Source organism: Blennius ocellaris, assembly GCF_963422515.1.
Source record: "Blennius ocellaris genome assembly, chromosome: 14".
NCBI classification, from domain to species: Eukaryota; Metazoa; Chordata; class Actinopteri; order Blenniiformes; family Blenniidae; genus Blennius; species Blennius ocellaris.
In genome coordinates, this window is record NC_137663.1 from 10,068,585 (window position 1) to 10,081,005 (window position 12,421).

General features: G+C 43.0%; 1 protein-coding gene across 1 annotated transcript; it reads right to left on the minus strand.

The window, feature by feature from the left end:
• Nucleotides 1–132: 132 nt before the first annotated feature.
• Nucleotides 133–12,003, minus strand: hspa4a (heat shock protein 4a). Its single transcript, XM_080508917.1, has 19 exons — nt 11,735–12,003; nt 9,938–9,995; nt 9,679–9,819; nt 9,007–9,129; nt 8,078–8,177; nt 7,570–7,703; nt 6,412–6,656; nt 6,193–6,269; nt 5,710–5,861; nt 5,346–5,452; nt 4,797–4,930; nt 4,097–4,275; nt 3,564–3,647; nt 2,865–3,020; nt 2,520–2,645; nt 2,304–2,411; nt 2,103–2,222; nt 1,851–2,012; nt 133–1,130 (listed from the first exon to the last, which is right to left on the minus strand). Exons 1-19 carry the CDS (start codon nt 11,839–11,841, stop codon nt 933–935), a joined length of 2,511 nt encoding a protein of 836 aa, XP_080365043.1. The 5' UTR covers nt 11,842–12,003; the 3' UTR covers nt 133–932.
• Nucleotides 12,004–12,421: the final 418 nt, after the last annotated feature.

The window sequence follows — 12,421 nt, forward strand, 5'->3', positions numbered from 1 at the left end:
ACTACCAATTTAAAAAGAAAAGATCGCTACCAAACTAACGGTTGGTATTGCCAAAAGAAAATATGTGAATGCTGAAGTTGAATAAAGCTGAACTGTAATGCATGTGATATAAGAAAATATTCGGACAACAAATGCCTTTTTTTTCAATATTTATTAAGCTTTTTTTCAGTGAAGTGGAGACAACATCAGTACCCCAGGAGGTGCTTCGTTGGGACCAGCGTTCACAGTCGAGTAGAAAAAAAAAAAAACAATACAAGGCTACCAGAGAACGACGAACGGACCTTTGCTTTCAAATGAGAAAAAAGCCAAACGTTGAAAATACTGCATGACAGTAAACCTTAGTATCTAAGTTTGAACGTACAGAACAGATAAACTCAAATACTCCTTACTTCCTCATCAACTAAATACATGAAATAACCCATGACCGATGGTTACAGCGTCGAAAAGAAACTCACAATTTCTCATGTACAACTTGAAACGACCCATCATGGCTAAAAACTTTCATCGTCAATATACTGCAGTTTGAATATTCTAGAAATTACGAGTATTTTAATGAACAGCCATTTCTTCCAAGATGGACATTCCGTGTCTTCGATGTGCTCGGGAGATATGGAATAAAACATTCTTTTAACAGAACAGCCACCAAAGCAGCACAGAGAAAGCAGATTCCATCCAACGCTCACACACCTTATGAAGTAGTGCATTCAATATCATTAATATGCTGTATTTTTTTGTATCCATTGAAGAAGAGGAGGAAGGACATGGCCAGGAGGCCCGAGGAGGAGGGTGGGGAGGGTAGATTAAAAAGTATCATTGAGAGAAGCTGCTTGTCTGCGTCTTCGGGAGGCTACCATGTTATTATTAACAATCTCAGAAGGTACAGAATTGGGACGAGAGGAGGGAGGGGAACGGGAGCTGGCAGCGGATGATAGTTAGTCAATGTCCATCTCGGGAGGCTTGCTTTCTGCCGTCTCGCGTTCCGTTGCCGCGGGCGCTTTGTCGGGGTTCGTTGGCTGGCTCTCGGGGCCCTCCTGCCCGTTGACCGGACCGTTCTCCGTCTTCTCCTCCTTCGGAGGCTCCACCTTGGGCTTGGATTTGGACACCGCCGGGTTGCAAGCCGAGTACAGCTCCTTGAAGAACAAAAGGGGGAAATGGAGGGTTCAAACTTTCTCCGTCGATATCGCGCAGCGGTTGGAGGACGAACATGAAGTCAACGTCTCGATTCAATCGGAAAGGTGATTCATATCAATGACGACAGTCAACGCCCTAAAACTGCTCAACGGGTCATTTTAAATATGAAAAAAGTATCTTCTGATCCCGATGTATGGTTTACAGTGTCAGAATAAATCCAGTGAGGGGCTCAGTGACATGGGCCAAATGTCTGAGCTGAGCTCAGACATTTGGCCCATGTCACTGAGCCCCTCACTGGATTTATTCTGACACTGTAAACCATATGTCCGAGCTGAGCTCCAGATGTTTACAGTGTAACTGACAGCAGCTCCTTCCCGCCTCAATGATCTTGGATGAAGTGCCGTACTTCAGCTCCGGTAAGGCGCTTTCACACTGCGGATCCAAAATCTTTAAAAGCGCCAAGTCACTGTCACGCAGTGAAGAACTGGACATTTCTTTGCCTTTATTCAAATAAGAGTGTCTCCTGACGGGAACACACACACACACACACACACTGCTATTCCTGCGTGTGGTGGGTTTCTCATTGGGAGTCTTCTCAGCTTAAACTTGTGGTGTCGTGCAATCGCGTTCACACTGCAATAAAGCTGCTACAGAGTTCAACTGCAGCTTAAACATGACACTCTCTCTCTCTCTCTGTCTCTCTCTCTCTCTGTGTGTACCTTGGTCTTGGCCTGGATCTCCTTCACTTTGACCACCGGGTCCTTTGTGAGGTCCTGGCTGTTCTGCTGGTTCATCTTGCCGTTCATCCAAACCATGGCGTCGTTCACCTGCTTCTCCACCCGAACCACCTCCAGCTCGTCCAGGTGGTCGTACAGCTCATCCTGCCGGGACGACGCGCAGACCAATCCCACAGGTCAACACAGGAGACGCTTTGACGAATGACGCGTAATTGTACGACGGCGGAAACTTACCTTTGCCTTATAGGCTTCAATAATCTTCATGTACATTTGGATTTGTTTTCCAAGGTCCTCAAACGCTTTGGGCCTGTCCTCGGCTTCCATGTATCTTTCTTGAATGGGCTGGCCCAAGTTCTGTTGAGGGGGGAACTTTATGACGCACAAGCTGGAAAAAGGTCTAAAAGTACAGCCCAACTTCATTCGCACTTTAATCACCTTGAGTTCAGCCAGCTTATCAATGTAAACTTGTTTCTGTTGGTCCTCGCCATCTTCGTACAGCCAGTTTTCTGTGTCCTCCAGTTTTAAAGAGAACGCGTCCCGATCCTGCAATGTTGCACGAATGAGGTTAACTGCTGGAATTGTCGAAAGTACGTTTAAAATTGGCTGCAATTTAGAAGGAAAAAAAAACGGGAAATTCTATTGCGGACTCACAGCTTCATTCACAAACTTCTCCAGCGCGCCGTGCAGTTTGTCCCTCATTTCGTACACGTACTCCTCCACGTTGTTCTTCGCGTCGTTTCTTTCCTTCTCCAGCTTGTCCTGCATGATCATTTGACCCTGGAAGAGCCAGAGTGAATCGGTCAGCCAAAGTGAGAATGATCCACTGGTGAAAAGGGGAACGTCGTCAAAATAATGTGGGGGGGAAAAATGTTTTAATTACAATTTCTAAGTAGCCCTGAAATATCTCACGAGATACAAGCGTTGCTTTTAAGTTACAGCTTCAGACAAACGCCGAGTGTGCACGCTCCACATTCCTGGTGATGTTTAGAGCCTTACCTCATTCTCCACAAACGTATTGAGTTCCTCACTGGGCAGCTGCCAGTGCAACTTGTTCTCTACGGGCAGCTCCACTGTCTTCGTTTTCACTTTGGGCTTCTTGGCCTGAGGAGGCTGGTCGTTCTTCTTCTCCTGCTTCGTGTCTTCTGTGGAGGTCTTTTTTTTTTTTTTTTAAAGAAGAAAGAACACACTTGAGTATAGGTCAAATCGAACTACAATTATGTTTAATCCATTAAATGTTTTATGTGATCTATTCTATCTGTTGTCCGCATAAAAGCGAGATCATCTGCAGACCTATGTTACATCATCCTTAGGAGTTTCAACGAACGAATGGTTTTCTTTGAAGGGTGACCGTGTGTGGCTGTGAGCAGTAATGAGTTTGTTTACTTTCCGAGGCTCCTCGGGGAGAATGTTTAAGAACGGGGACTGGGTTTCGGGGAGAAGGGAACAAAGAATTAGATCAGGGATCAGTTTAAGGATACGCATCAATTGCGCCATGGAAATGACAATAATCACGAATCAGCTTGCAGACATTTTGCTGTTCCATGTTCCATGTTCCGCCCTAGCAGCTCATGTTTATCCAAAACAACCTTAATAAATCCCTGGTCTTTTTACACTTGCAGAAGGCAGTGTCAGTTCACATGGAAAGTGGTATTTTGGGTGTGTTGACATCGTTGTATTGACTCGGGCCAAGTGTACCTCCATTTCTTCAGTCTCTGATTTCTTGTCTTCATTGTCTTCAGCTGCGGGTTTCTGATCCTCCGGGTCAACCTGCATCTTGTTCTGACACATGGCATTGAAAGACAGGGAACACGGGAATCATATTAAATAGGTGCCAAATACTACTTGTTACGAAGAAAATAGAGCTTTTAACATTTCACAAAGTGCAGAGAGCCGTTTGAGCTTTGTCCCCAAACATCGGTGTGTGATTTTTTTTTTTTTATTTAATACTTTTTAATTGTTTCGTTGAGGATATTTTTGCTCGTCTATTGTGCATTTTTCTCACAGCTTTGGCTACACTTAAGTGTTTAAAGGCATTTTTTTTTGTTTTTTGTTTTTTTTTTTTAATCGAGAATTCAATGATATACGATGGCAAATACAGGGAGTGTGGCCTGAAGCTTGTTCAGGCAAGACATCCAGATTCCACAGGGATGACATGAAAACCAGGTGGGGTTTGTGAAAAGCACGTCTGAGACAAATCAGTTACACACACACACAAGACACACACGCACTTCTTCCTTCGCCGTCTGGTCCGTCTCCATTGGCTCCTCCTCTTCAGAGGTTTTTATGACTTCCACTAGCGACGCACTCGACACGCTGAACACGCCGTGGATGTTGACTCGGACTTTGACTTTGACCTTGGCACTCTCCCCCGACGCCTGAGGAACCACGTTCTGGATCAAGAACTGGCCTGTGGGGGGGGGGCAACCGAGAGAACATTTTGTCAACACATCTGTTATTGAATCAACAAGGAAATGTAGAAAAATCCAACACAAGAAACATTATTAAGCACTCAAATTCATGTTTTAGCAAACATCTACATAATATGTACCCTTTAAGTGTAAATCCATTATTTAATCTAATCCTTTTAAACTAAATTATTAGTAAAAGCACAATGACAACAAGATGGCAGATCTTGAAATAATGGATCAATAAATTGTCTTTTTTTTTTTTTTATCTATTGCACATTAAAAACATTTTGTTAAATATTTAAGTACCATACATTTGTCTTGATTAGAACAGTAGGAAGCACATAGGAATATTGAATATCAGTTTATTTCAACAAGTGCCCCGTAAAGGCTGAAAGTTCGCCGACTCTCTGAGCAAAGTCGGGGGAAAATGTCACGTAAGAGTGCACGTCATAGTCAATGATTATCCAGGCAGCATTACTAAATGGGACACTGAGCCATAACGCATGTGTACATGACATACCTATAGCGGTGTTGGGGTAGGGCAGGTCCTTGGGATTGTTGTAGTAAGCTTCGAGAGTGAATGGATCTTTCCGGAAGAAGGTCAGCACTTTTGAGAAGGGAGCCGCATGGTTCTTTGGGAAAACCTCACAATCACTGTTCAAACACAGGAAAGAATTCAATGTCAAAGAGAAATTGATATCAGAACGCAAAGCCAGGTTGACCAGTGGGATTTTTTTCTTTTCTTTTTTTAATTTATGACTTTTAAATGGTGCGCTACTTGGCAGACCTTAAATATTCGGCAGCTGATGACAGGATTTGTTTTATTTGAGAAACACAGTGAGTGGACAGGACTGCGTGGGTTGGCATTTGCACCAAGAAGTCGACATCACACCCACCTATACATGATTACACAAATCTGCTCTTTTGAACAGTTTACTGAAAACACATTCATTTTTAAAAGCCACGGGGAAAATGTCAGGCCACTCGGTCAGACCCAAGCCTCACATTCAGATGTTAAAAGTCCCGTTTCTCTTCAGCGACGCCCAAACTCGACAATCGCGGTTCGTACCTCAGCCCTTCCTCCGCGGCAGAATTCCACTTTAGGGAGATGGGATAGGGGACGATGTCTGTAATGGAGAACTCTCGGACTTTGAAAGCTGGCGACAAAATAGCACACTGGGGGGGGGGGGGGACAAAAGAAAAGGTAAGCTGTACGTTCTTTCTCAGAACAGCAGCAAATAAAATACTTTGCTGGGACAGGCCATTCTTTTCCATGAAGTGAAAACATCTGACTTGTTCTTTTGTTTTTTTAAACCAACTGTGTCAAAATATTTTAACATATTCGTGGCGTTTAACACAAATCTTGCGCGCAAGCAGAATAGATGTGTGCAATTCTGCCAGTGTGAGTGGTTCCCGGGACCACGGCGCTGTACCTGCAGGGCGCAGCCTCTGGCCACGGCCTCGTCTGCGTTCAGGGTGGTGCTCAGCTCCTTGCCGAAGAATTTAGTGATGCGCTCTTTGATGGCGGGGATTCTGGAGGCGCCGCCCACAATCTCCACTGCATGGATCTCCTCCTTTTTCAGTTCTAGTAACAAAAACAAAAAAAACAAAAAAAGAGCCGGGATGACACAAAGCGGGCACGGTGAACTCGCAGCCATGAGAAGCAATGTTGAAATGCTTGATTTGTTCAGCTTTAACTTAACTCTCATGCGTATGCCGTGTAATATTCACGTAAAAAAAAGACGGCAAAACATGACATTTTGTTACGTTCAGACAAATAACCAATTCAAATGTACATGAAAGAGCATGCAGGGAAAGTGTCTTTCCAAAGCACGCGACCGAGCCTTGTCCATGTGAGAGTGCACGTGCCAGTGGGGGATTGTCCAACTGGATATGATAATGTCATGTTTACTCACTGGATTGTTCCATGACGCTGCGCAGGGGAGCCTCTACTTTGGCCAGCAGGCCCGCACACATCTCCTCAAATTGGCCTCTGGGGGACACGGGCATTCAAATATTAATAGACGCAGCCTGACGCGCGCGCACACACACACACACACACTCCGCAGAGAGAAACAGTATGACAACTAAAAGATAAAAGGATCATTCTCTTTGTAACTCGTCGTGGGCCTCACCTGTTAAGTTTACCGGACACGTCGATGTCGTTCATGAAGCACTCGATGTTGAGGGGCAGGTCGGAGGAGTTGGCGCTCATCAGCTTCTTGAGCTTCTCGCATTCTTGGTAGAGCCGCCCCAGGGCTCGGGGCTTCGACTTGACGTCCAGCTTGTACTTCTTCCCAAACTCCTCGCAGAAGTGGTTGACCAGGATGTCGTCAAAGTCCTTCCCGCCGAGCTCCGAGTCGAACGCTGAAGCCAAGATCTGACCAAGGGGGGGGACCCATGTGTGGATACAAGTGTTGGACTTTGGAAAGACCGTACAGTTTACCATTCTACTGTATAAAAACACTGCTAGATGTTATTATTCACATTCAAATAAATTCTCATATGTTTCTCATTTCTTTTACATATATATACACCAGCACATCACTGGGCCATTTTCTAAAGAGGCTGCTGAGGGTGGAGACTGCTGGGAGAACAACACCGAGCCGCTTTCCTTGCTCACTCGCCATGTTTCACCATTACATGTCAGACATCTTATCTCTCTCGTCTGTAGTCTGTGCTCTGTCTTGCGCCCTCTCTCTCTCCCTGCAGGATCTCTTGACAGTGGAATTGGAAGTTTGTGCTCCGAGACGCCTGCTGTCATCCATCTGCAGTGAGTGGATTTATGTCTGTTTGCTTGTTGCTCCCGGTGCTGTGCTGTGCTGTGCTATTCTTTTCTCCCGTCAATCCACTCACCACAAACAGAACAGCAAAAAGTCTCCACCTTTGAGTCTGGTTCTTACTGTTAAAATTGAGTTTTCCACCCTTTCCAACATCTCTTATGTGTACTTGTGTTGAATTGCCGGGTTTTTCTTTGCAACACTGCCTTGAAACGACTGTCGTATTTGGCGCGATAGAAATAAAACTGAATTGAATTATTAACAGACAGAAGTAGTCAGAAAATGCATATTAAAGCCCCGAATGAAGAATGGATGATCTATGAAACAATAAAGAGGTTTTAATGGAACTTTGAGAAGAAGTTCAAAAGGAAAAAGAAAAATCCAGGGTTTTTTTGATACTATGCTTATAATTAACACGTTATTCTTGTAAATGCACAACATATAATATGTGCCACCACTGCAACCTATTTAAAATTTGGTTGGACAAATCCCCACTAAATGTTGGTTACTCACCTTGAGCTTCCCCTTGTTGAAAGCGCAAAGCGACACCTGGTAACCAGAGTGGCCCAGATCAACAAACACCACTATCCGGGGTTTTTCCTCTGGAGCTGGGAGATCCTGTTTGTAGATTCCATATGCCAAAGTCACTGTGACACACACGCACGCGCAGTGGGATTAGTTTTTGTTAAGTGCTGTATTGAAAGAAGTAGATCAGCTCGCGACTCAAACAGATTCCATTTCATAAAAACTGCCACTACAATGGGGTCCATGAAAAGGTCAAGTGTATCAATATCTGTAATTTACAGAACAAGAAATGACCCCAAGGAAGGGCGTGGCTGCTCATCTCGACTGTGCAAGCAGCTCAAAAACAACATCAACCATCAACTAGATGTGATCTCATTGCAAACTATTATGAAACGCCAATGAGGAATAAATAAATACAGATTAGATACATGGATGTATTTATTTTTAAAATCAGACGTCTCCTGTCTTTCATTTGCTTCACCATGTTTCTCTGTACCTGCAGTGGTTTCATTCATTAGTCGCAGGCAGTTGAGGCCAGCGATCTGCGCTGCATCCATGATGGACCTCCTCTCTGCATCAGTGTAGTAAATGGGTACCTAAAAGGAGTAAAAACAATAGAGAATGTACACAGGAAGTGTTACTAATGTGTAATTTTAAAAAGGGTGTTAAAAAAAAAACCCACTATTCTTAATAAATCTAATTAATTTCCTGCCTCACAAGACGTTTGGATAACATTACCGTGGTAGTTACTCTGGGTGCCAAAACAAAACATCTCCTCGTGGCTAAATTTAGCCGCTGGCCATATTAATAATAACACGTCTTCCATCTCCAGGGCTGATGTAAATAGTAGATCTTGAACCAAGGAAAGCATCAAGCTCTCTCGGAGAGATCGGTCACATTACATAACAGATGCCTTTGCTGAATTCATATACTGTTCTTGAGAAATACACACATCCCACTCTTCACCAACAAGGTACAAGAGAGGAAAGGAAGCGTTCAGACAAGACATCTGGTGGAATGCCTGGAGCTCAAAGTGTCACATGAACAGGTGGCAAGACCTTTATGCACCTTGCTGGCAGCTTTCACGTCGCATGTTTGTTTATTGGTTGTTTTTTTTGTTTTTTTTAAACCAAAAGGTGTTTGAAAATGCGACAGAATGACATTAATAGCTTCCAAATGCAATGCAAATAAAGAAAACAGAAAGTCTGTGAAGAAAGTCATTTTACAGTGAAGTCCCATTAAGTAGAATATCACATGTTGAAGTGAGCTGTGTGCAAGGATCTGGAAGTAAATTTACAACCTACTTAGAATTTCAAAAGATAAAGAGCAGAAAAGTACTGCCTGGAGCAGAACTAATGTGTGGCACTAACAAATCTCTGAAGTGTGTTGCCGATTTTTCGGGCAGCCCGCTGCGGGAACGCTTACCGAGATGACACAGTCAACGACCGGCTTCTTCAGCGCGCTTTCAGCAGTCTCCTTTAGTTTGGTCAGCAGCATGCCAGTGACCTGCTCGATGCTGAATATCCTCTCTTCTTCCATGTACATCACCTACAATCGGGGAGGGGATTGCAGATTCTTAGGACAGATAGCTTGAATCATCAAAGAAGTCCTTTATCAATAATGAAATGTGTGAGAAGAGTCAGTAATTTTTTACAGACATGCAAAAATAATTCCCACAAGACCAGTTCCATCGGAGAAAAATTTGTATTTTCAGTGAAAATTCTAAATGCAAACAGTAATTGTGCGGCTCCTCACTTATGTCACTCTTGAGTTCATCCGACATATTTACCCAGAGGAGTTCACATTCATATTCATATCAACAGAACTTGTATGACCTGTGGGTAAATAGTTCTTACTGTATAGGGGCAGTATGAGTGGACAATAATATGAACGGCTTGAACAATGTTCTTTAAGACAAAAGTAAATGTCCTTGAAATATGGGTTAAACAAAAAACAACACTTTGTTTGAGAAATTTTTTTATCCTGATCAAAGAAAGTGTCAGACAAGAGTTCAGATTTAAATCGAGAAGATATTTGCTCGAGCACAAGGGGTGACAGATGGCATTCGGTATTTTCCATCTGAATCACAGTCCTTACTTTGATACCGGTGGATCCAGAGGGCATCTGTGCCAGGTCGTACACCAAGTGAGACTTGGTCGACTGCACGAAAGGGTCGGAAAACGCCCTGCCATGGAATTGCTTGAAGCCCTGCACTGTGTTCTTACAGTTGGTCACAACCTGAACACGACGACGGCAGAGAAAGAGAAGAAATTAAGTCACAATAACCATGTTTAATTTGTCACTTTTTTTTTTTTTTTTTAATATTCAATAATGACTGGGTATGAACTGATTTCACCTGGCTCTTTGCAGCAGCTCCGACAGCTCGATTCCGGGGTCCGAATGACACGAATGACCTGGAGAACACAGTAACATGTTATTATATGCAAGAGGCTTGAGCTCGTCTACGTGAGAGGACACCTTCAGCCATTGAAGTAATTACATGGTGTCACCTCATGCATATGCATGACAAGACATTTCAAAGCCCTGCCCACATAAATAACTGTCATCACACAAGCTGTTTGGACCAATTTGTATAAAAGCAGATTTTACCGTGTTTAATGTTTGCTTCACAGCTTGGTATAGCAGAAAAGTGATAACTTCATAATGCGGAAAGAGACTTTTTTTTTTTTTTTTTTTTTAAACAAGATGCAGGTGTATTGAGTTTCAACTCATACAGTGTGTGAAGTTGTCAGATCACTTCACTTGTGTCTAATTGGGTTTTAGTCTAAACACACATGTCATCATTGCTCCTATCAAACACAGATGCTTGTACACACAGCTACAGTTGCTGTGAAAACAAGCGTAGTTGGTGATGTGGGGGGGGTCTCACAAATCAAGTTCATAAACATTGCTAAAGCAAATAATCGATGCCAAACAAAATAAACCAAGGGGCTCTGTTAATAGTGGACACACCTCAAATAAAGGAGTTATACAATTCAAAAAGGACATGACCAGGGCCAAACCTCTTATTCTTTCAGATAAATACATTATGATTCTATTTACGTTACATTCAACTTTTGAATGGTATCATTTTAACAAGAGGCCAGGATATTAAGTCATTTAAGATAGATTTGTAAAGGATTGATTATTGTGTAGTATTTCATTATATGGCTGCTGGTAAGCTTGTGGTGATGTATATACAGTGTAAAAAGAGTAACCTCTCAAGTATCTCATGTTGGAGTGTTGATTTCAGAACAAAAACTACATTAATATTCAGATTCAGATTTAAAATAACCTATCTCATGTCATCACACAATGACAATTGGAAGAAAAACATTTCTAATCGTATGAGATAAGAAGTTCCCATGTTAAAAAGTAAAAAAAAAAATCTCTTTAATCTGACAGATTTGTTAATCCATGAGAAGGGTGCAGAAAAAGAACTCAATTTGTGGAGGTACAAAATGTACCAAATGATCTGAACTTGAACAATGCAAGACCTAAATCCACCCTATTATTATATGTAAAAATGAGAATTGGTACTTCTCGTAGTCAATAGAAACTCAATATGAACACAAATAACGCCATTTACGACTTCATGTAGTAAGTGTTGCTAGAATATTCCAAAGACTGGATGCTGTCGTCATCGCGGCGGCGAGACGCACACTTTGCCACACGGGGCACGCCGGTTGGCCGGTGCCTCTTAACAGAAGTGCAACTGTGACTGGTGGAAACGACGGAGTGTGGGGGGGTAAACACCGCCCGGGTCGTGATCACCGGGCGGCGACAGGCACGTTTTCAAACCGCTTAGTGCTAACCGTTAACTGAAGCGCGAGCTTAGCTAACACGAGCTAACTACAGGGACCTTCGTGGTTGGCGGTGGAGCAAGGCGTGTAAATGAAGAGGTGTATTCCAGATTATTCTGTGCTCAAACGTTTCAATGACTGGCGCACCACGATAGTCGACCAGCGTCTTTGCCGAATCTTTCACATAACAACGTGCTAATACAAGTTCAGCTAGCGGCTGCTAAGTCATTAAAGCTCCATTCACGTGCATCACCAGTGTTAGACAACAGTAACATGCATATAAAAAGCATGTTTTCTGCCGCTGCTACAAACCAGGTCTACTTATCATAAAGGAAGCCCAAGGTACTTACGGTGTACACCTGTCGCTGTACTCATTTGCGACCGTCTCGATTCCTCCGGCTCGGGCTACAGCTACATAGCAGCTTTGAAAACCCAAATCAATTCCCACCACTGACATCTTCTTCAGCGATACGTCTGCCTTCCTGATTAAACGTTGCCCACGACGCGATTTAACGGAAACGGTACAATGGCGGATTCTAAAACAAATGGAAGTCGAGTGAAGATGTTGTGCGGTGCTGTCTTAAATAAGACCACTGCCGGTCATAATCCCGCACCGTTCTGACACCGGTGCCTCTTCGATCAGTCTGGCAGGCTGCAGAGGCAACAAGGTGGCTGCGTACTTCTCGCCTCAACGTCCGAAAGTATCGCGAGATTGGAATGTTTCTAGAGTTCTCTGGACTTTTCTACAGCACGTGGACGAATGAATGAAGACACCAGTATTTATTGGAATTATCTTGAGATTTCCAGTAACTTCTAAAACTCATATCAAAAGAAAGCTCAATAGGTTAATGACTAAGATAGCTACACATGTTTCGGAAGGGGATATGAAGTGAAAAAAACACTAGAGGGTTGCATTTCCAGAAGAAAATCCAAGTGTGAATGCTGAATAAAGCTGACATTTTTATTTTTTTTTTTTATTTTCTATTTATTTATTTATTTTATTTTTTTTATTTTTTTTGGAGGTTGGGGGGGGGTAT

Excerpts from the sequence above, each read along its gene's own strand:
- hspa4a (XM_080508917.1), bottom strand. The coding sequence starts at position 11,841 with ATGTCAGTGGTGGGAATTGATTTGGGTTTTCAAAGCTGCTATGTAGCT. Across the intron at positions 8,178-9,006 it reads TCGTTGACTGTGTCATCTCG|GTACCCATTTACTACACTGA; the intron begins GTAAGCGTTCCC and ends TACTCCTTTTAG. Across the intron at positions 3,648-4,096 it reads ACCAGACGGCGAAGGAAGAA|AACAAGATGCAGGTTGACCC; the intron begins GTGCGTGTGTGT and ends GCCATGTGTCAG.